The sequence below is a fragment of the Manacus candei genome, unplaced genomic scaffold (genome assembly GCF_025592945.1).
Source record: "Manacus candei isolate 608988 ecotype Guabito, Panama unplaced genomic scaffold, ASM2559294v1 h1tg000011l, whole genome shotgun sequence".
Lineage (NCBI taxonomy): Eukaryota > Metazoa > Chordata > Aves > Passeriformes > Pipridae > Manacus > Manacus candei.
Genome location: NW_026138059.1, coordinates 4,609,152 through 4,631,346, shown reverse-complemented (window position 1 = coordinate 4,631,346; position 22,195 = coordinate 4,609,152). Strand labels below are relative to the sequence as shown.

At 43.2% G+C, this 22,195-nt stretch overlaps 1 protein-coding gene across 2 annotated transcripts in view; it reads left to right on the top strand.

The window, feature by feature from the left end:
• Positions 1–19,451, top strand: part of HPCAL1 (hippocalcin like 1) — an 80,130-nt gene extending 60,679 nt beyond the window's left edge. For both annotated transcript variants that reach the window (XM_051778398.1, XM_051778397.1), the window contains exons 3-5: positions 13,729–14,131; positions 15,291–15,396; positions 18,249–19,451. In XM_051778398.1, the coding sequence (XP_051634358.1) occupies positions 13,754–14,131; positions 15,291–15,396; positions 18,249–18,346 (582 nt within the window). In that variant the 5' untranslated portion in view covers positions 13,729–13,753 and the 3' untranslated portion in view covers positions 18,347–19,451. The remainder of the gene's footprint in view (positions 1–13,728; positions 14,132–15,290; positions 15,397–18,248) is intronic.
• The last annotated feature ends 2,744 nt before the right edge of the window (positions 19,452–22,195 follow it).

Genomic DNA, 22,195 nt, shown 5'->3' with positions numbered 1-22,195 from the left:
AACTGTACATTTACTGAAGGCAGTTTGCTGTCACAAGAGTTCACAGAATAGTCTGAGTTGGAAGGGACCCACAAGGATCACTGAGTCCAGCTCTTAAATGAATGACCCATCTGGGAATTGAACCCCCAACCTTGGCTTTATTAGCACCATGCTTTAGCCAGCAGAACTAATCTCAGGGTCCAGTGATGTGGCAGATAATTTCTACAAGAAATAGTTTTGACTCTTTCAGTCCTTTGTAAAATGGGGCAGGAGTTGATAACTTTCTCTCCCAAATTTGGACCAAGTACAGTTTTGATGGCTGTCTCAACAGGTCGAAATCACAGATGTCTGTTCCAAACTGGTGGGTAATTGCTTTGTGCAAAGCCAATCATGAAATAATTTTTCCCCCACGAATGTGAAGTTTGTTTATTCAATCCCATTTCAGAGCAGTGCCATTTCTTGCTGTAGTAGAAATATGTGCACAACTCATTTCTTTCTGACTTGCCTATAGCTCTGTTTTTGTTTTGCGAATATAATTTGGAATATATTTTTTCCACATTGCTTCCTAATCTGTCTAGCCTTATATTTCCCAAACCTGTGGTTTCTTTCATTCTCTCCCTTATTTTCTCTTACTAAATCTTCCAGCCCATGAAAAATATCTGAGATGTAGATTTAAGAAATTTTGACACAGAACAAGTCCTCTTCTATTGGGTTAATAAGCAGTGGGTGCTCTAGCAGGCTAAGGATGTGTTGAAAAATGACAAACAGGCTTCCTGCTGTGGGCTGATGCTCAGGGTGGATAACGGACCAGGTGAGGGTTGTTATAACTGAATATGTACACTAAAATGGACAGATAAGGTAATTGATATGGTAATGTAGAGAGGTAAGATCTGCGTGTTTTGCAAATATATATTACTGTGTTTAGGGTCTGATTCTGTTACAACCAAGCAAAGTAAATATTCTGTTGGTATTCATTAGGAGTGAGGTGGGTTTTTTTGTCAGTGCCAGTTACTTGCTTATCAGTTGCCCAACCTATGGGTTACCCTGGCTGCAGTGTTCATGGTCTACATGTGGGACTGTGCAAGAGGCTGGAGGGAGGCAAGAGGGGAAGGTCCGCTGTGGCTGCAGAGGTGGGGAGGGAGGAAGGGAGATGGGAGGGATGGGTGAATCAGGTTGAATGTCTCAGTCCATCAAAATAAAGGCACTGTTGCAGCCCTATAGGCCATAGAAGAAAGGGCTAAAAGGTAGATAGGTCTGAGAAATAGTGTGATATTGCAAAGTCTACATGTACATTTTGATTTTCCTTTTTCAGCAAAATCTGGCTCTGCACCTTTGGTGGCAGAGCTGAGGGCCCTGTCCTGGGCTTTTACAGGCTTTTTTTGTGTAGATGGTGCCAGTCAAAATGGGACTGTGGGCAGCCCAGCCTTCCCCTTCCCATGTTGGGAACTGCAGCAGGGTGGCCACATTCCCTGGGAGAGCTCCATCAGCCTTCAGCCAGGTCCCAGCCAGATAGGACTTTGTTTCAGCAGCAATCCTTTTGGTCTTCAGCAGAGCTTGGGAGGAGGTTTATTTAAAGCCCTGGTCCTTTCTGTGGAGTATAGGAAGTAGGAAGCGCTTCCTCCCCGTAGATCACTATCCAAAGCTTTTGTCCACTTTTTTACAGTCCCACCCTGCTTGGAGTCACTCCAAAAACCAGCACGCCAGGGCTGTGCAGTATTGTTCAACAGGGTCATCCTTAACTGCAGCTCCTCTTCTTTTCCAAAACGGAAAGTTTTGGCACCAAAACACAGAAGAGCTCTGCCCTGGGCTATGGGATGTATAGATGCCTGTCTGTCCACCCTGCCCCACCATCCTTCCTGCAGTTGGAAATGTTGGTGTTGCAGAGAAAATACAGGAGTCAACCTTTCTTTGGGAGTCTATTTGATGCTTGCTGCTGAGTTTTAGTTGTAAAGCTTGAAGGAGGTCTCACAGTAGGTCTGATAAGTCATCTCTGCAATAGAGGGTCAAGAAGCTAAAAAAATAGTGCTAACCACAAGAACGCAAGGGTCTGAAATGCTTTTAAGGTACTGCTTTAATGCTTTTAATGCTTTTAAGGTACTGCCTACACTCTTCAGGGATGGGGAAATGCGGGATTATTTCTGTTGTGCTGGGTTTAGGAAAGTCCAGCAACAGGATCATGCCTGTGTTTGCAGAGGGGAGAAAGAAGAGACTGAATGACAGTCTCAGTCAGAGCAGTCAGCTGGAGGACCTACCTAGTGCTTCCATGGTCCAAACTGCCTTCAGCTGAGCAGACAAAGCTTCACCTTCTGGCAGGAACCTCTTCTCCAATGTCCATGTGACTCCAAATGTCTGTATCGGTTGTGGAATTGACTCCTTTGACCCTAAAGGTGGTACCTTTGCAGGCCTTCCCTTTTCAACATACATACTGCCAACACAAAGCTGTTAGCAGGCTTCAAGGCAAAGGGAAGTGACCTCGCTGTTGTGTGCTGCAATGTGATGTGTGCACACCCCAGGAGAAGGCATCACTTCAGAAACTTTCAATTAGTGCACCATCCTCCACATCGGAGCCCTCCTTTTAACCACTGCCGTGGCCTTTAAACACTTTTTTCCTGTTCCTTTCAAGAGGAAAAAATAAATGATAAATTATTGTGTTGATCTTACACAGATGTTGCATTTACGGAAAGGTCTTGTTGACATGGTTTCTCACACAGGATACCTTCTGCTCCTGCAGAAAAGTTGCTGAAAAATTCCAGGAAAATAGATTAATGTCATCCTTGGGGAAGGGAAATTGAAAAAAAAAAAGACAAAAACCTCTCCAAAACCCAGTATGTTTTGGATCTAGTGTGGGTCTTGGTTAGCAAAAGATGTAGAATTTGGTCAAGGTGTTTGGTTTAGTAGGATTTTCTTTAGCACTGTTAGAAATCAAGCAGACTAATAGTTGATAACAGTTGTAGCTTAGTGTCTTGTTGGAGACAGAGTTATAAATTAAAAGGTCACAAAGTGGCTGAGGTCAGTATCCTGGTGTGACCATACCCAGGAGGGCTTATCTGTCCGTGGCCTGATATGTTAAAACCTTACGGATTAGGTGCTTTTTTTTTTGTCTTTGCTAAAATGAAGTTCATGAAGATTGTGCCATCTGAGAGAGAGACCTTAAGGGGGTATCACGAGTAGATTTTCTCCCTCATCTCCTTCTCCTCACATGAACATGAATGTCCATCTTCGACATTGCTACTGAGAGAAGGCACATTTCCTGTTTTTCCAGTCAGGACCTTCACTGATGCGGCACCAAGGTGGTGGGACAGGATGTGCCCCATATGTGGTCTCAGGTGGAGGTCAGCTCTTCTCATCCCACACCTATTGGGATGCTTCCTGCTTCAAAACCATCAGATCTTCTTCCTGTTACTGGACCCAGTTAGAGAAGAAAATACACCCATTCGGCCACTGTTGGCATCACTTAGATATAAATATGAAATTCAACATGATTTGATTTTCCATTTGCTGTCTTACCCAGCCTGGTAACAGAGGCTCAGCTCCAGGCAGCCTTCACCCGCAGTGCTCGGAAAAGCACATTTGGTGTGGATATTACTGGGGATGGAGCCCTGTGGTGGAGGTTAATGAGAAAAGTGATGTCTTGAGTGCAGATTGCATGGTTTGCTTCCAAGATGATTTTCATTGGAGTGTTAAATGCTACACAGAAATGCCAGAAGAGAGAAAGTATTTTCATAGGGCTGCTCTTGGTGCCCCTAAAAATACCAGTCTACTCTGTCTCCTCTGAAATGGAGCACTCCCTTTCTTGGAGACAGTTATATTGCTCTTCTGCATAATTTATAGTGAACGCACTTAAGAGGAAATCATACTGTTGAGTGTTCAGGATTAATGGAAGTTGCAACTACTTAATGTGTGGGCTGGGACTGGAGGTGTCCTGCTGTGCTGCTGCACCAGCCTCCTCTTGCCTTGGTCTTGACTGCTGGGAGAGTCCAGTCAACACAGTCTCTTGACAGCTCAGTGAAGGGGTGGTGCCCATTTTTTATGGATTTTTTAAGAACTAGTCACAGAATGATACCGTTTGCTGTTTTCTAGAGCTACTCTCCCATTTTTAAGGATGGAAACTGAAGAGGTGAGAGAAGGTATTACTTGTGTCACTGAGCATCATGCAGGGCCAGAGAGATGGTCTGTCATATTGCTACTGGTCAGAAGGGCACATTGTGTTGAGGGTCCACCTAACAGGAACACCAACACTCTGCTCATCCCTATGAACATCTGGGCTGGAGTTCGTACCATCAAGGCACTGCCTTGGGCAAACACCTACGTGTGCCCTCACACACGTTGCCTGTGGGGAGCCACCAGCCTGGATGTGCCTTGGCATGGGCAGACCTTGCCACCCAGGGAGGACAGCAGGACGTTGCCCAGATGGGTGTCCACATCCCAGCATAAATATTTCTGGAGTTCAGTGCAAGGTGATTGCCATTGTATTCTCAAGGCACGAAGGCTTATGGTTCCCGAGACTAACCTACATACAAACCTTGCATTATGTTCCTGATGTGGTGCTCTGGTCCAGGATATGTACTGGGGACATGGCTTTCCTGCTCAGGATAGTAGTTGCTGCACTTTTGGCTCCTTGATTTTAAAAATGAATTTTAAAAAATCCCTGGGAGGTTGGTACAGTTACCTGCACCAACTTGAGTAATGTAGAGCTTGGACCAGAAGATTTGGTCTTCTGCTTGAACTGCTGCAGCCAGGAGAACCAGGTTCCTTCCTTTCAGGTGGGATAATGTTCTTATGTAGTTATTTTACAGAGATTCTATTTCACAGGCTGTTTATATCTCTGCAAGGAAAAAAAAAAACCCAAACCAAAAAAGTTAAACTCTAGGTTTCCTATTAGATTTTAAACGTCAGTGGTTTTTTTTTATTCAGCAAACAGGAAAATAAAGGTGTGAAACAATTTGATTACTGTTATTAGTGGTTACTACTGAAGGGGAAAGAGAATACTGTTTTGAGAAGAATTTTGGTTTAGTGGAGTGCGTTTTTACAAGGAATTCAACCAGTGACTTTTGTACTATTTTAAAGTGATAACTGATGTTAAAAAAAAAAAAAAAGGTACTTTAGAAAGCTAGATTAACAAAATAAATGGATGCATTTATCTTATATTTAATATTTTTGGAACAAAAAGCCCCAGGTAGTAGTAGAAATTGTTAGCAATAGCTGTGCATTTGGTGGTTGAAAATGTTAGTGACAAAGAATCTTTCTCTTTTGGTTGATATTTTTTCTGCTCAGTGTTTCAGTACTTTCAGTTAATAAGTGTTGGTTGAATTTTTGTTAAAGATGGTAGCTAGCTGGCATATCTCCAAAGCCACATTTTGGAGCGTCTTTTCACTAAGCATACCCCTGCTAAATAATGCTTTTTTTAATTATAAAAAAAAGGTTTCTTTTTACTCTTTGAAAGCAAACCCAACCCTCTTACCTGCTCTGTTTCAGATTAGCTACCCTGAAATGCCCTTGATTCCTCCAAGACCTGTATCAGCACAGTATCTGCAGCTGGGGAAGGGAAGGCTCTCAGATCTCTTGTTTTTCATTTAGGCATCATTATCAGTGAGGATGGTCTCACAGACCTGCCCTCTGAGGGCTGGTTATCATCTGTCACTGTCTCGTTAGCTAGTGTCATTGTCCCAAACTCTCCATCTTTTCCACATGAATGTCTCTGATGCTGCAGGATTTGCTCAGATGCCATAGGCTGGCTCTTGTTACTTGCCAGAGTTTGGCTGCTAATTCTTATGAAATTTAATCCAGGTTCTTTTCTCCCAGGGCTGTGATTATTCTGTAGAAAATTTTTCTGTGATTTACCTTCATCAATTAAATAAATTCACCGTATGAAATTTTTAAAATTGAAAAAACAGCCCAACCATACTACTTCTGTGGTTTTAATTATATTAAAAATATAGTGCTCTGTGCTAATTTTTGTCACTTTTCTTCCCTTTTTCTAAAAATGTTCTCTCTTATTTCCTAGTTTCCATCAGGCACCTTCTCCTGCAGGCCAGTATTCACAGAGCTTTATTTAAAATTATGTATCACAATAGTATATTCAGCAAACATGACGTGGGTTTTTCCTCATGCAACCCAGCCTTCTCAGAAAAAGACCTTGTGCACTAAGAAAGACATTGAGCTGACATGTTTATTACCTTGCACTGCAATATTGTGTAAACAAACTAATTTTCTTTTGAGCCTTGCCAGCTTTGCACAGTGTCTGAAAAAATAGGACTGGCTGCTTCTCCCTTGGTTTTGTTTAAAAAAAAAAGGACAAAGGGAGGAGATGAGGAAAATCCACTCATGATTTTCTTTTCCTGTCTGCAATCACAAGCTGCATTGCTGCCCAATCTGCTCCCACCCAAATTAACCCAATTTCCTAATTTACTCAAAATATTTCTGTACTTTTCTTACTGCATTGGGAATATTTGCCCTTTATAGTAATAAACTCTCCTCCCTGAGCTGGAGAACTTTATGGAGAGCTCCCCGAGGAACTGCCACTTTTCTGGTCCCGGTACAGGTCTCATTTTTTCCCCATTAGCAGCAATTCATTAATGTTTGGGGGTGCTTTGTCTTTCTTTTGTTTCTTTTCAGTGAGTTTGTAACCATGCCCTCAATGGCAAGCTCTCATCTCCTGGTGATGGAGGTCAGTATTGGCGGGTGCAGGTTTCAGTGTGCCCCAGCACCTTGCTGTGACTCCAGCAACTGGGAAGCTCCTGCCACTATGATCTGCAACTGCCTCTTCACCACACCCTGATGATTCGAATGTAAAATGGTTCTCAGGTTAATGCACTGATGCTCGAATATAATCCTGAATAAAGTGACTTCAGTAGATGGGAGCAATCCAGAGACCTGTGAGTGAGTATCTCAGCCCTTGCAGCTGACTCTGTGAAATGAACATGCCAGCCTGGAAATAGTTCCCTCACATAGCTATTCTGAGGGCTGGAGTCTTCGTAATTCTGTCTTTCTTTGGCAAACTGGGGGTAGTAGGTGGTTATTTATAATGAGTTTTCATCCCAGACATGGAATCAGGTTTTCAAGACCATACAGTTCCTGGATATGTGTTTATGGATAAACTTACCCTGTAAGGTGGCTCGAGGCCTCTTACCAGTTCACTCCACCTTTTGGAAGGACATTCCGTGTACATGCCTGAACTGTTACTGAGTTTTCTGGAACTGAAATGTGGGTGATACACAGTGTGGTCCTTCCTCTTCAACCACTCTTTTTACTATACTTCTGAAAAGGATTGAACTTGAAAATAATTTGCAAATAAGCAACGTTCTTTATTCAAATAAAAGCACGATAAGTCATTGAAAGTGAAAAATTTTAAAAGCCCATTTATTTATTTAGTATGGTCTCTTCTTTGCTTGATGGGTTTTGTTTCTTTTTCTGTTTCCCCAAAGGCAGCAGCGGAAGCAGCTTCAGCCCCTCTTGACACTAGCCTTTCACATCTCAAACCTGCAGTGTTTCTGCAGGGTTTAATTTTTTTGCGGCATTACTGATTGTGGTTTCTCTTTCATCTTGCTGCTTCTATTATTTAGCTTTTCAAGGGGCGAAGATCCGCCTTTTCACACTTCAGACTTTATCGAAAGGTGTTACTTTTGGCCCCACATCTGCAGCCTGGGAAGACGAAACAGGTGCTGCAGTGGCTGGTATGTGGGTGTCAGCATTTGCTGCAGGGCAGGAAAGAAGTTCACATGGGTTTACCAGGCAGGACCAGATATCTATAGCAACGTATTTGTATATCCTGTGCCTTCTCTGTTGCAACGCTCGTTGCTTAGGATACTGGCATTAAAACATGTAACAAAATCTGCTCTTTACTCCGGAGTTCATTATCTGTCCCAGCCCATGTAACTGCACATTTCCCCTCCCAGTTCAGATCAGAACCACTGACTAACCCTGGGCAAAGCGGGGTCCAGAGGATGTCATTATAATCCTGTTTTGCGTCCTGTTGCTACATGATCTTTTTTTACCACTAAACATTTTCACTAGCTGAGGTGCCCAAGAACCTGTCTCCCTCTTGCAGCTTGGACCACAGGAACTGGAGGCTTCTTAAACACATCTGTGCATTAGCTGAGTTGTTGAGCTCTGGTGCTACCAGAGCATGAAACATTTTCCCAGAGGGTGTGTTCCTCAAGTGTGGCAGCACAGATCTTTAGTGAGTGAGGCTTTCATTTGGGCTACCTGCGGAGGTTTTTTTGGCCTTTTGGGGCCTTTTTTGGGGGATAGGGGGAGAGGGTGGAGTGTTGTGGGGGTTTTTTTGTTTGTTTTATTTTGTGGGGATTTCTTAATACAAGGATCAAGCTTTTAAAAATAGAGCCTCAGAACAAAGTACCATGGTTTCTGAATTGCAGGACCTCCTTATGGCTCTCATCTTCACCTGGCCATAGAAAAAGGATATTGAGGCTATTTCACAGCATGATTGAGGTTGGCAGGGACCTCTTGAAATCATCCAGTCCAGCCCTCCCTGCTCAAGCAGGCCCAGGTTGCCCAGGACCATGTCCAGTTGGGTTTTCAGTGTCTCCAAGGGTGGGGACTTCACAGTTTCTCTGGGCAATCTACACCAGTGTTTGACCACCATTGCTGTAAAATAGTTCTTCCATGGAAAGCCTTTCTTAACATGATAATCAGAGGGTCACTGTGGGCTAAATCCTTTTGTCTTTTCTTCTGCACCCCAATGAAGAAGGCATCAGTGATGGATCCAATGCTTTAGGTCTTTTAATTAAAAAATCTTCCACCCCTGTTGAAATGGTTCTAGCATTTCAGACCAACCCAGAGCAGTGTTTGCTGCCCAGCTTATGCTGTTCGTTTTCTTTGTGCTCCTACAGTCCTGGAGGCACTGTGCTACAGCCTCTTGACTGTAACAGATCTGACATGCTTGTTCTGCTTTATAAGTGAGCACTGTGAGAGAAATGGTGCCACACTTTCCCCCACAAAGCAGATAGCTCTGTTTTCTGTACACTGTCTTTCTCAGCTGGAGAGCACCTCTATCCTACAGACAGGCATTTCATCATTTTTCCTCTTTTTATTAACACTAGATTAGTATCCAAGGGGGTTTGCACAAGGAAATACATCTCTAAGGAGTCATTCCTGCTTTTGCAGCCATAACTGATTCACTAAGAGGAACCCATCAGGGGCTCAGTTCAAGGGGGTTTTGTCTTCAGAAGGTTTGCCGTAAAAAGCTGTGTTGGTCTCCAGCTTTCTGGGTTACATTTTCTAAACACAATTCTACCTGTGGTAACTGGTGGTTGACAGAGAGTTTGTGTGAAAGTGAGATGCACTGAGCTTTCCAATACGAGTATTTCAAATACTTCAGTGCCTGGATGCTGACAGTCAGTCCACCTGTTGGTAAAAACCCAGAATTGCTACTTTAGCTGTTTCATAGTTTGCTACAGTTACCGTAGTGCATCATAACTGGGTGTCATGGTTTAATCCCAGCCAACAGCTGAGTACCCACAGCTGCTCACTCACTGTGTGCCCCCAGTGGGATAGGGAGGAGAATTGGGAAAAAAAAGGTAAAACCCGTGGGTTGAGATAAGAAAAGTTTAATAACTGAAATAAAGTAAAATATTGTTATAATAATGATTACAATAATTGTAATGAAAAGGGAGATGATAAAAAGAGAGAGTGCAATAACACCCAAGAGAAACAAGTGATGCACAGTACAACTGCTCACTACCCAATGACCAGTACCCAGCCCATACTTAGCAGTGATCAGCCCCCCTCCCCAGCCAACTCCCCCAGGTTTATATGCTGACCATGATGATGTTCTGTGGCATGGAATATCACTTTGGTCAGTTTGGGTCACCTCTTTTGGCTATGCTCTCTCCCAGCTTCTTGTGCACCTCCTCACTGGCAGAGCATCAGAAAATGAAGAGTCCTTGACTTGGGGTAAACGCTACCTAGCAACAACTAAAACTTGAGTGTGTTATCAATATTATTCTCATTAAATCCAAAACAAAGCACTGTGCCAGCTACTGTCTCAGCTGAAACCACAACACCAATTGTGTCTCGGCCTCAGTAAAAGACCTCTTTACTCATTGCTAGGCTTTTGCAATGAGATTATTACTTGATTATTGCTGACCCTGGAAGGACAGAGATTACATTCTTCAGGTAGGAGTTCTCTGGCAGCTCAGTTTTGAGCCTGGTTAGAATTGCAGCCAGGCAGCAGCACCACATATTTTTAACAAAACTTTTTGTGTGAAACTGGAGCAAAAGGGCCTCTGCATTTCCTCCTGTTTGAGCCTTATACGGCTGAGCGTTGCTTTCATGATTAGTGATAGACTCGTGAAGTCCTCTGGTCTGTATTTATACTACCAAGCTTTTCCTTGTCTGATCATGTCAAGGGCATTCTTGTGATTGTTTTTCTTACTGCCATGATAGTGCCAGATGCTCTGAGGGCTTTTGCTAATCAAGGTAAGCAGAAACAGACTTTGCTGCAGTATACATGGCATCACTTTCCTGGATTTCACCCTGGTGTGATGGGAAATAAGGGAAGGGCAGGCTGTGCTGGAGTTAGATCTCTGCTGACTGCCCAGGGCAACATTGAGTAAAAGGATGTCTCTCCCGTCTCACCTTCTACACCCACTGCAGAAAGTGATTTCACTGGTAAGGCTTGTTAAAAAAACCCAAAAAACCAAAACAAAACAAAAAAACCAACAAAACAAACCAACCAAACAAAAAAACCCCATAGCCCTAATCACAGGACTGACATGAGCATCCCAGTCTCACTCCCTGTGATTTCCATTAGCAGCCATCCTCTGAGTGGTCTCGTGGCTAAATCAGCTGCTGAGCCTCTGGAAAGTGATTTAATGAAAGCATTTTATAGCAATCGAATGAAATGTCAGTTGGATGCCAGCAGCAGGGTTTGCTGTCATGATTAATGAGATATTTAGGCATTTCGTTTTGAAGGAGCTACCTGCAACACAATTTACATCAAAGCTGTTTTTTTCAGATAGGCTTTAATAAATTAATGTTAATGTTGGTTATTTGATTATTCACAACAAATTCATTACAACTGCAGGGTTGCATTTGGGATGAACACATTACGAAGCCTTTCAGAAAGCTCATATGCAAAAAGGGTTGTGTTCAGAGCATTGCACATTTTCTGATATAAAATGATATAAAAGACAAGGAATGGTTGAAATAGCCTATAATCTTTTGAATGCAAAGATGGCTTGCATATAAAGCTTTTGAAGCTGATATTAAATTATCATCTCTTCAGATAACGGGATATATCTTACCACTAGTAGAAATAGTGAAATCTAATAAATGGAATTATCATCTTACCTCTTTTTTTGTCTAGAGGGTCTTTATTTTTAAGGGAACAGGAATAATAAAGGTATTATAGGAACCGGGGGAAATGGCATTAAACCTTTTCAAACCTCTTGTAGCTACCAGTTGGAAGTTTTACAGCCCTTAACCCTGTGTGTCATTAAAGCTGTGGATATTTCTGCTTAAAGCCCAGCTCCTGCATTAAGTGGGCTCTGCTGTTCCTTCTACCCCTCTCCCAGGAAATTCCAAGGCAGTGGCTGGTGAGGCAGGTACTGCTTTTTGACCTGGATACTAGTTCTTACAAAGTATCTGGGAATCATTAAGTGAAGCTTTGCTGAAGGGTGGAAACTGAAGGCACCTCCTCACCCAAGGACAGGAACATAATGTTACAATTTCTGCTCCTAAAGAAAAAGGACCACATCTGATCCATTATTTGCTCCAAGCCACTGTTTTCTGCAAATTGACTGCAGCAGAGTAGAATATTGTGTTTTCTGCTTTCGGCACTACAAGGATGAATAGCTGGAGCATTGGAGATTCAAAGATGGAAAGGCAGTGGCAGCAGCTGAGAGCTAGTAGTTTAACTGGAGGGCAGTCTAGTGCTTTCCTAGGGGTAGGGACTGGGAGCTGTAGCATCCCTGCATGTGGGGAAAGCAGAGGTATGTCAGGTGTGTTGAGAAAACTGCAATATAATGGACAAAAATAAAGCTTTGGCATTGAAACATTGGCAGATTTTCTAGAAAACAGAAGTGCTAATGATAACACATTTTCGGTTAAGTCTGATGCATTGAACTAATGAGTGGCTGGCTGGGTTTTGTCTCTGAGCTTTAAGCCACAGAGTGGGATGTGGATTTTTTACATATCTGAGGCAATGCAGAGACTAAATGGAATACAGATAATACAAGCTTAAATTCACCTGTTGAAAATCTCTCTACTGTAGAGCAACTTATTTTTTACTGACCTTTAATATTTTAATTTTTTTAGGGTTCTTATGTATGCCTGGGATTTTTATTCTCTGGGAAGTGCTTAGCCCCTGTTTTTCATGGTCTCTGTATGCTTTGCTGCTCAGCTCTTGTGGTTTCCAAGTAGTCATGCGATGTTGGCCTGTTACTAACCTGTCTTCTGCATTGGCTGGGAGCGAGCCTAACGGGCATAACAGACTGTGCAGAGAATTGTCATTTATGTGGGACCAGTCACAAGGGTTTGGGTGTGACTTTGTGCAAACTTGTGAATAAACTTTTTGAGTTTGAGGAAGGAGATGCTGCTCAATCTCTAGCCTGCCAATACAGTTTCATATTGCTGGAAGCCATGAAAAGCTGCAAGGGATAAAAGCAAAAAAATTAACAAGGTTTTGTTTTTTTCCTGTTGTTGTTTAAGTGCAGATTGACCATCTTTCATTTTGTCGAAGGAGCTTTCCTGTTGCTGGGGAGTCTCACCTGTGTGGCAAAACATGTCCATTGTCAAGGGAGAGGACAGACCCAGCCCTTTCCTGACATCCTGATGAAATCCTGAATTTAAATGCGCTTTGGCCCCTGTTGGGGAATATTGAACCTAATGAATAAGGTTATGTAAAAGTATAAACCCTAGTAAACCTGAAAAGAGTTGTTTTGCCAAACATTAGGCTTTAAAAAGCCCTTTTCTCTGATTGTCTGGTAGGGCTGGAAAGGATGAAGTCCTTTGTGGCAGTGATGCTGTCACAGCAACCCATCTGCTCGTGCTGCCTCCACGGTTGAAAGAGGGAGGAAGCTTCTAGTGTGTTGCTGTTGAGTATAGGCTGTGCTGAGGTTATCCTTGCTGCACCCTCCTCTGACCCCCGGGGTGCCACAAGGAGCACCAACAAAGCACCACTGCACTGGGGGGCTGCTGTGGGGTGAGTGATGCAGGGAGGGAGAAGAGGCTCTGTAAGCCAAGGGCTTTTAAAGAACATCTGGACAATGCAAACATGACTGGCACAGAGCCACCTGCCCTTCCTCTCCTTGTTCAGCCCCACTTACTTTCACTTTTGAATAGACAGATTTTACTTTTCATCACTGCTGCTGTCCCTGTACACTCCCGCTCGATCATCGCAGGAGATCAGCCTATTGGAGTGGGTCAAGTGTAGGAATCTGGAGCTGGGCATCACAAACCATATGATGGAGGAGTGGGATTGAAGCAGAGAAATAAAATAGTGAGGATTATTATTTCCCAGATAATTAGGAGTAGTAATAAGGACTGATATTTCCCAAATATTTGCTCCCAAACTATCTTCTTTTCCACAGCATATTAATAACTGGGAGACCCTAGAGAAGAAAGGAGGCTAAATGAAATGAGATCTTTTCCTGGTGATTTATAGTACCCTTTTTCTCTTCTTTCCCTCTTGCCTCAGGCAGGGTCTGTTTCTCACAGGGTTCTACCAGCCCCTGGCCCCTCTCTGCCTGGTGGGGCTGGACCTCAGGCAGATATTCTCTTGCTTTGCAGCTGCTGAACCCAGACCCAGAAGAGGATGGGGAAGCAGAACAGCAAGCTGCGCCCTGAGGTGCTCCAGGACCTGCGTGAGAACACCGAGTTCACGGACCATGAGCTGCAGGAGTGGTACAAGGGCTTCCTAAAAGATTGCCCAACGGGACATTTGACTGTAGAAGAGTTCAAAAAAATATATGCAAATTTTTTTCCCTATGGCGACGCGTCAAAGTTTGCGGAACATGTCTTCCGCACCTTTGACACGAACGGTGACGGGACGATTGACTTTAGGGAATTCATCATTGCCCTGAGCGTCACCTCTCGGGGCAAGCTGGAGCAGAAGCTGAAGTGGGCATTTAGTATGTACGACCTGGATGGCAACGGGTACATCAGCCGTGGGGAAATGCTAGAAATAGTGCAGGTGAGGCACGATCGCTGTTGTGTGTCTTATTTGTGTTGCTGTAACCTCTTCACCCTGAGACATCTGGACCCGGAGACGAGGAACGTGCTGAGCTGGGTCAGTCCTGCCTCAAGGAGGTTCCTGAGCCTGTGGTCCCCAAAGGGACACTGGTGTCCATGGTGGGACCTATGACATGCAGATGAGAAGGGGCTTGAGACATGAACAGGGCACTTGTGAAGCTGGCCCGCAACCAAAATCCTGTAGCTCTCCCTGGGGATTTCTTAGTGGGGTGTTAATGGGATCAAAAAAACCTAAATTCAAATTCTACTGACCTGATAAATCTCAAAATTATTACTTTGAAACTTCAAATCTGAGTCAATGTGAACTCTGGATGAAAGGCTGTGGCATGCCTTTGTCTCCAGAAGGCAGAGGACACGTAGACCACAGGCTCTAGCGGGGGGTGTGCAAGGCAGAACACCCTGTGGCCCTACCCCACGTGCCTGCCAGGGCTCAGCCTCAGCAGTGGGCTGCTTGGCATCTGCTCTGCAGCTGAAATGTGTTTCTTGTGTACTGCAAGGAGGTAATGTGTCAGGAAGTGCTGTGACATTTGGTCCTCATGGCTGAGGTGGGATAATTTAGGTGGAAGGCTAGGACTGCAGACACTCTAAAGAGGTCTTATCTTTATCTATCTTTATTCACATTCTTGTAAGTCTGAAAATGCATTTCCTTACCCATCCACAAAGAAAAACAGCCCCTATTCCCATAGATACATATTCACCATAATCCATATAGCACCCCTCATGCATACATGTAACTGAGTGTGTGATGAGGGCCAGCCAAAGAGATGGTGGCTTAGCCCAGCTGCAGAAGAGAGAATTATACACCATTGCCTCCTGTATTTTAGCTCAGTTCTGCTCACACATTAATCTAGACCCTGACTTTCAGTTAAACTGATCCGGCGTTTCTTTTGAAGTGCTAATGAATACAGGAAAGAAAAATAAAAAAGCTGCAGTCAGATATTCCCATTTGTTTTGGTTTATAAAGTAAAGTCCTGCAGCTGCCTGCCAGGGTCAGCTGCCTTTTTTTATTGCTACAGGCTTAAATTCTTTTTCTCTATCCTGGTGTTTTATCATTTGGGTCGTGTTTTTCCTATATCTTTTTTTTTCTTTTAAATACTCAGGCAATTTACAAAATGGTTTCATCAGTAATGAAAATGCCAGAGGATGAATCCACTCCTGAGAAGCGAACAGACAAGATCTTCAGACAAATGGACACAAACAATGATGGTAGGATTGCCACCGGCACCCATTCCTTGGCTCTAGAAATAGAGGTTTTCTAGCCCAGCCTTGGTAGATTATGGTATTTGGGGAGAGGGGTAGAGGACAGGGATGTCTCTGGCCAGCTCTGTGACTGGCCTCAGTGAGCCTATCTGTCCATAACAAATAGGACGAATAAGTGGGCAGTGAGAAGCGGGTGAGAGACCTTCCCTGCTGGGGGGCTGAGAAGAGAGCAGTCCTTCCCTGATATTTCATGGTTGAATCCCCTTCTGTAAAGGCTCCTCTGAAATTCCCGAGTCCATTGTCTTTGGATTATTTTCTCTGGGTGTAGCACAAACTAGGCATGAGGGTTTGCTCCCATTGCCCTTGATAGGTTTGCACTCCAGGGCTTGTAATCTGTAATGCATGTCCTCAAATCAAAAATTCCCTGGGTCTATAGTATTTATTTTCTGTGCATATTCATGGCATGTATACATCTGTATACACGTGAAAAAATACCATCTTATTTGTAGAGAGGTTTTTATTTAAGAGAATTTTGTGGCTGCATTTTGGTGTCTGCTGCTGCAGCCCCAAGGCAAATTTATGGCCTTGCTGAAGTCCTCAAGTATTTTACCTTTGACTTCATCAAAACTAGCACTTCATCCCCTGACTTGATATTCAGGGGGCCCTAAAATAACACGATTAAAGTCTTTTCATTCTGTGGAAAGTAGCAGTGCGTGCAGATGTGCAACAGAGTAGTGGTCACAAAACCTGCTATATATAAACATCCTCCATCTGTTGCATGTTGTTGCTGAAATAAAATCATACTATTCTCAGTAAAATACCAGCCCTGCAAGCCATGCAGTGCCAAGCAATAACATCTGCACATGTGTGCTCTGGTGGCTGGAAATGTTTCTTCTTCCCCTTCTGACTGTTGGGCATTGCAAATAGGTTTTGATTTGTGCTTCGCTTAAGAAATACAAGGAGAGGGGCAAACTAATAAATGTCTTAATAGTTAGGAGTACTCTTTTTCAAGCTGATAAAAACACTTGGTTTGGGAACATTAGCCAGAAATTAGGACAGAAGTGTGCCACAGATTTTTGAACTTCTGTAATTTTTGCAAGAGGAAGGCTTGCTCATTAATGGAATCATAAGATCATTTAGGTTGGAAAAGACGTTTAAAATCATCAAGTCCAATCACTAACCCAAAAGGACCAAGCCCACCATTGAACCATGTCTCTAAGTGCCACATCTACATGTCTTTTAAATACCTTCAGGGATGGTAACTCTACCACGTCCCTGCGCAGTCTGTTCCAATTGTTGACAACCCTTTTGGTGAAGAAACTTTTCCTAATATCCAATCGAAACCTTCCCTGGTGCAACTTGAGGCCGTTTCCTCTTGTCCTATTGCTTGTTACTTGGGAGAAGAGTTCCTCCCTATTCAACCTGATTCGAGTGCTGACCACCAAGGTCATTCCTCTTCCATCCCCATGGCAGGCTGGCAGCATCGTGGGACTGATGAAAACTGGCACAATGAGCTGGTGCATCCCTCCCTTTGGGTGCATTTGGCCAAAATTGACAGCAGACAACTGCCAAGTACAAGTTGTTTGTGCGTGGGTCCTGTCTTGAGCTTAGCAGTTTGGGTTAAGTAAGGATGGCCCTGGGATGTTGTGTGAGGGTAGGGGTAGATTGGGCTGAGTGCGTGCGATAAATGAGAGATCACTGGACATGGTGTTAGGAATGCAACAAATGCTTGTCTCCTCCAGTTCATAGGGAACCTAGTTTCATTTCTCATTATTATTGCTACATCTTATTTCTGCCACTTTTCAGAGTGCTGAAGCAGGAGAGTATTGGTGATAACAATCAAGGCAGAGGCTGCTCACAGGCTCCTTATGGTATCTGTGCAGGGGAGTAGTCCTGAGATCAGGAAAAACCCCAGGATGAGGTCTGAAAAACCAGATCTTTACTCCTTGGTGTACCATACTGTGCTGTGCCATAGCATGGGATTGTTGGAGCCAGGGGATGTCAGGGTGGTTGTTTCTTGTAGTTGCCTCCCATGGTTGCTCCTGCAGAGATCACCTTTTCAGACCCTCAGACTGTTACAGGGTCCATCCACTTCAGTGCCTCTGGCCTAAACTGAAGATATATAAACCAGAAGTGCTCAGGAGCAACACATAGCAGTAGGTGGCTCCCTCAAGGATGGCTTTTCTTGCTGCCCCATGAAACCCATCCTGTTCCTGTACACCCAGCAGGGCACGGCAGGTGGCTTACAGAATCATAGAATAGTTTGAGTTGAAAGGAACCTTCAAAAGTCACCTGGCCCAACCCCACTCCAATGAGCAGGGACATCGTCAGCTGGATCAGGTTGCTCAGAGCCCTGCCCCACCTGACCTTGTAGGTTCTGGAGATGCCATCACTGCTTAGCCCTACATGTCACAGCAAACAAGGGGGCAAAGTGTGAATATTTGGAATATTTAGGTTTAAAATGTTGTAGTAACACAAGCATCATTTCGAAGGGTACATGTGTTCAGGTACCATACCTTGGGTTCATGTGTCATGTTATTTGTATGGTCTGGTTCTGAGCAAAAAGCTGCCAAATGATATTAGAACAGTTGTTTTTTTGGGGGGGACTGTCTTTTTAAATAAAAAAATAACAATTATTATTGTGGATTGTTTTGCAGAAGAAAAATGTATTTGGACTTAAAGGCTTGAGTAGGATTTAGCTGCTGTGCATTGCGCTAAATTCCCTTAGATGCCTTTGTGATAGATTAGATAGATGTATGTTGCTCTGGTGAGGAGGGATTCTTTTAAGCTGCAGTAATGGTGGTGGCAACAACTGAAGTTTTAAGAATTATTTCCATTTGGGTTTTTCTCCCTTTCAGGTAAACTGTCCCTGGAAGAGTTCATCAAAGGTGCCAAGAGCGATCCCTCCATCGTGCGGTTGTTACAGTGTGACCCCAGTAGCGCGAGTCAATTCTGATTAAAGCGGACAGTGTGCTCAGAGAACCTCGGCTTGTGTCCTTCAAGCTTTGCTCGCAAACGGATGCCTTCTCAACCATTCCTCCACACTTCGCGGATAAGATCCCGTTGCCAGATCGTGTGTGTGTGTCCGAGCGAACCAGCCCTCGCTCCCCCCAATAACACCAGTGCAGTTCTCCTTCGGCAGCTCCGTTTCTGCTTCCCTGTAATGTTACAATTCACTCTACACATTTTAAACATTAATCGAAAGGTATGTTTACATGCAGCTACGAGAGAGTTCAATCACTGGTGAGATACCATTTCACTTAGTCTGTAAGAAAGGTGATGTTCTAGTAGTTCCCGAGAAGATGCTAGGTAGGACTTTTACCCAACATAGCAGATGGTAGATAATTTATTTTGCTTCAGAAATTACTATGTTTAAAAAAAAAAAAAAGACAGCGGACTGAAATGGAGTAGAAAGTTTAAAAAAAAAAAAAAAGAAAAAGAAAAAAGGAAAAAAAAAGCAGCTTTCCTGGGCATGGTTCCAATTTTCTTTTTGAGGAAAATTGCTTGCACTTATCTAATGGTCTTTACTTTCTTTTAATATATATATAAATTATATATATATGGTGAAGTAAAATTTTAAATATTTAGGTCATCTATTTAAGGCATAAAATAGAATTCGAGCTTTGTTTCTTCTAGTTGTCTGTGATTTATTCAAATCTTGGAGATTGTTTTTTTGTGATATTTATGCATTAGCAAATTGCTGTTCCAAAAGAAATGCATGACTAGCAGTTTGTGGATATTTCACTCTGTTTAATTCCTGAATGCAATTATTTGTTCATTTTTACTGTCAGTCATTCCAATGTTACTGTATTAACAAAAGACCTGAAAGGAGTTCATCCTCATTTTGTATTTCTCAGTGGAGTCCTACTTTCTGGTGGTTGCTGCGTTAAATGGCTTTTGAGTGCCCCGAGGTGATGTGACTGGCACTGCTGTTCTCGACTTGGCTACACCTCCTCCCTTTTGCTGTTGATATGTTAATAGTCTTGTGCATTCCAGTGTTATTTAATATCTGCCTAATGCCAAGAAATATTAATTGAAATAAAAGACTACTTTTCTTGTCACTGCCTGTCTTGGTCTAACCCATGCAACAAGTTCCTAAAGTTAGGTATTTGGGGAAGGACGAGGCTGGTTCCCTGCCCGACATGTCCCCATCTTATCTGGGACACGTTGCTTTGTAAGTACATAGGGGTTTGGGGAGCCAGCTGTTGTCGCTGGGTAATGCAGTGGTGTTAGTGCCTGTAGGTGCTGCCTGTGGGATCCTGCTCCATTCCAGCTGAATCCCTGTGAAGACTGCAGGAAGGTGACAGCTCAATTTCTGCTGGATGCATAGCTGCTCACGTCAGTGAAGGAAAAGCTGCTGACCTTGCTGGCTGGGCTACTGTGACCATGGTTTTACAAAATAAAACTCTGTTCAGATACCAGGTATGTACTGTTGGAGTAATTTTTGACACTGGTAGCATGGAAGACAGTTTTCCCCACGTTCATCAGGTCTGCAGTTAGCTGCATAAGCCTGTCCTCTCTGCAAAGTAAAGGATCAACAAATTATTTGGCCTGAGCTTAATGTTGAGTATGCAATTAAGGGATTTTTACTGAGTATAATGTTCTAGTAGTAGTTAGATGATAATACTTTAACATTAAAAGAAGGAGAGAGAAATGGTTGCAATATCCAAATGGAAATACACTGTTAAATCAGACTTGGTCTAGAACAAAGACTTGTGTCGGTGCTGCCAAGCAGAAGAGTGTGTTCATTTTCTTCACTGGAAATTCAAATTTGAGCTGTTAAACTGACAGTGCTTTCAACCACAACAGTCTGCTGATGAGGCAACCCTGAAAAGGAGGTTAATCAGAAACCTACCTGCTTTCCCTGGGTGAGCCCAGCAAAAAAAAAGGAAACTATTGAAAAAAAGTAATTCCATGGTTGCCGATAGTCTGTCTCTAACCTTTTTGTGTTCATGCTGGCTGTTTGCTAGAAGGTGCTGGGGTGTTAGAGATGCTGCAGATGTTCTTATTCTAATGGTTCTTCTTGCATGGGCTGGGTAGCAATTGTTTAGATGTGAGTTTGCCACCATGGACTTTATCATCTCTGCATTCAGGAGAGAGTGGAAAAACATCTCTGCCCTTGTCCCAGGGTGGTGCCTCTGAGAGGGACTGCAGCATTTGAATCTTGTTTGTACCATCTTAAAATGAATCAGGCATATTTTCAGTCAGGCATTGCACAATATCCTTTTCTTGGGTACCAAAGATGTAAAAACTGTTTTGCAGTGGGACTTTTGTTGCCTTTTCCACATTTTCCTGACATCTCACCTCTTCTGGTTTCCACTGCTGTCTGTAGCGAATAGCAAGTTTAAGTAGCTGTTTAACAAAGCCCAAACTCTTCTCATTTGAAAAAAAAAATTATCTCCTTGCAGTAGCTCATTTTGACCTTGTTTTTGCAGAGAGAAAGTGAATGAGTCTGAATTTTAGAGGTCAAAAATTTCCCATTTCTTTGATGTTACAATTTTTGCTCTGAAACGGGCCGAGATATCCACAGTGGAGTTTTCTGCAGGCTGTGGTCTGACAAGCCCCTGTGCAGTTGCATGCAGACACTGGGATTTTGTCCTGCTTCACCTGACCCAATTTCTTCTGCCTTTCTCTTTGCCTCTTTAAACTTTCCAGTCCCAAGTTTGTTTTTTTTTTTTTTGGTTGTCCCTCACTGCTTTCACAGGTTTTAAGGAGTTTCTTCTTTTCAGAGTGCAATGGGTCAACCCCATTTCAGACACAGAGAAAGCATGTAAGGTGCTCCCAGCTGGCCTTTCTGGAAGCAAGTGAAGGGAAGATGCTCAGGAAAGGTGGTCATGCATGGCATCCTGGGGTGATGCTCTGAAGCCTAACCAGGCTGAGCCGTTCAAAGGTGGCTTCTGATATAGGGAACCTTTTGATTGCAGACTAGCCAAGTACTGGAAAGGGGTTTATCTGCTGCTGCCAAGCAGCTCTCTTAAATTCAGACCTGCTTCAGAGGCTGAAGTTGTGCATCCACAGTCAGTGGGTAACTTTGATCATCTTGACTGTGCTTGAACAGTCCTTGGAGGATGTCTCTGCGTTCCTGTCTGGTAACAAGGACTCAGAGGGGAAAGCAATTTCCAGACTCCTTCTCCAGGATGTCGTTTGAGTGTTGATACAGGCAGGGTTCAAAACCAATAAAGACATCAATGAAAAGCTAAGAGAGCTTTACTGCTCCTTGAGCTCCCAGGGGTGTCTTTCGTGGAGGGATTGGTGTGTAGAGGGGTTAATCACTTGGGAAATAAAGTCCAAGTGATTAATAGAAAACTTCAACTTGTTAAGAGACTCTGGTGTTTTGGCAAATTGTATGATTAATCAAAAATAGAGTCAACTTAGCATAAGTAGAGTTTGGCACAAAAAACCGTCACCAGTGGGTCCATTTTTACCTTGCTTTATTAAGCTATGTAATTATTTTCTCGCCATGGAGATATCTAGCACTCTGAAAGCCCTGGCTAATTACTACATAAATTCAGGCTTTTCTGTATGAATTGCAGGTCTTGTTAAGCTAATTCAGAATTATGTCATTGCCTTTCAAATTAAGTTAAATCCTGTGTCTGGTTGCACCCTAACTCTGGGTGACGGAGGTGCTTTGGTTCTGTCTTGTGTTTCTCCCTTGCCAAATTTTCATTGGCCCTTTGTTTTTAAATAAGGCCCTTTGCAATGTATTTTTAGCATAAGCCTCTGAGTAATAAACTCCTGTTCTTCCTGTGAAGAACAACGTGAGCATTTCTGGAGCCACAGGGCAGATGGTCTCCATGGATAGTCC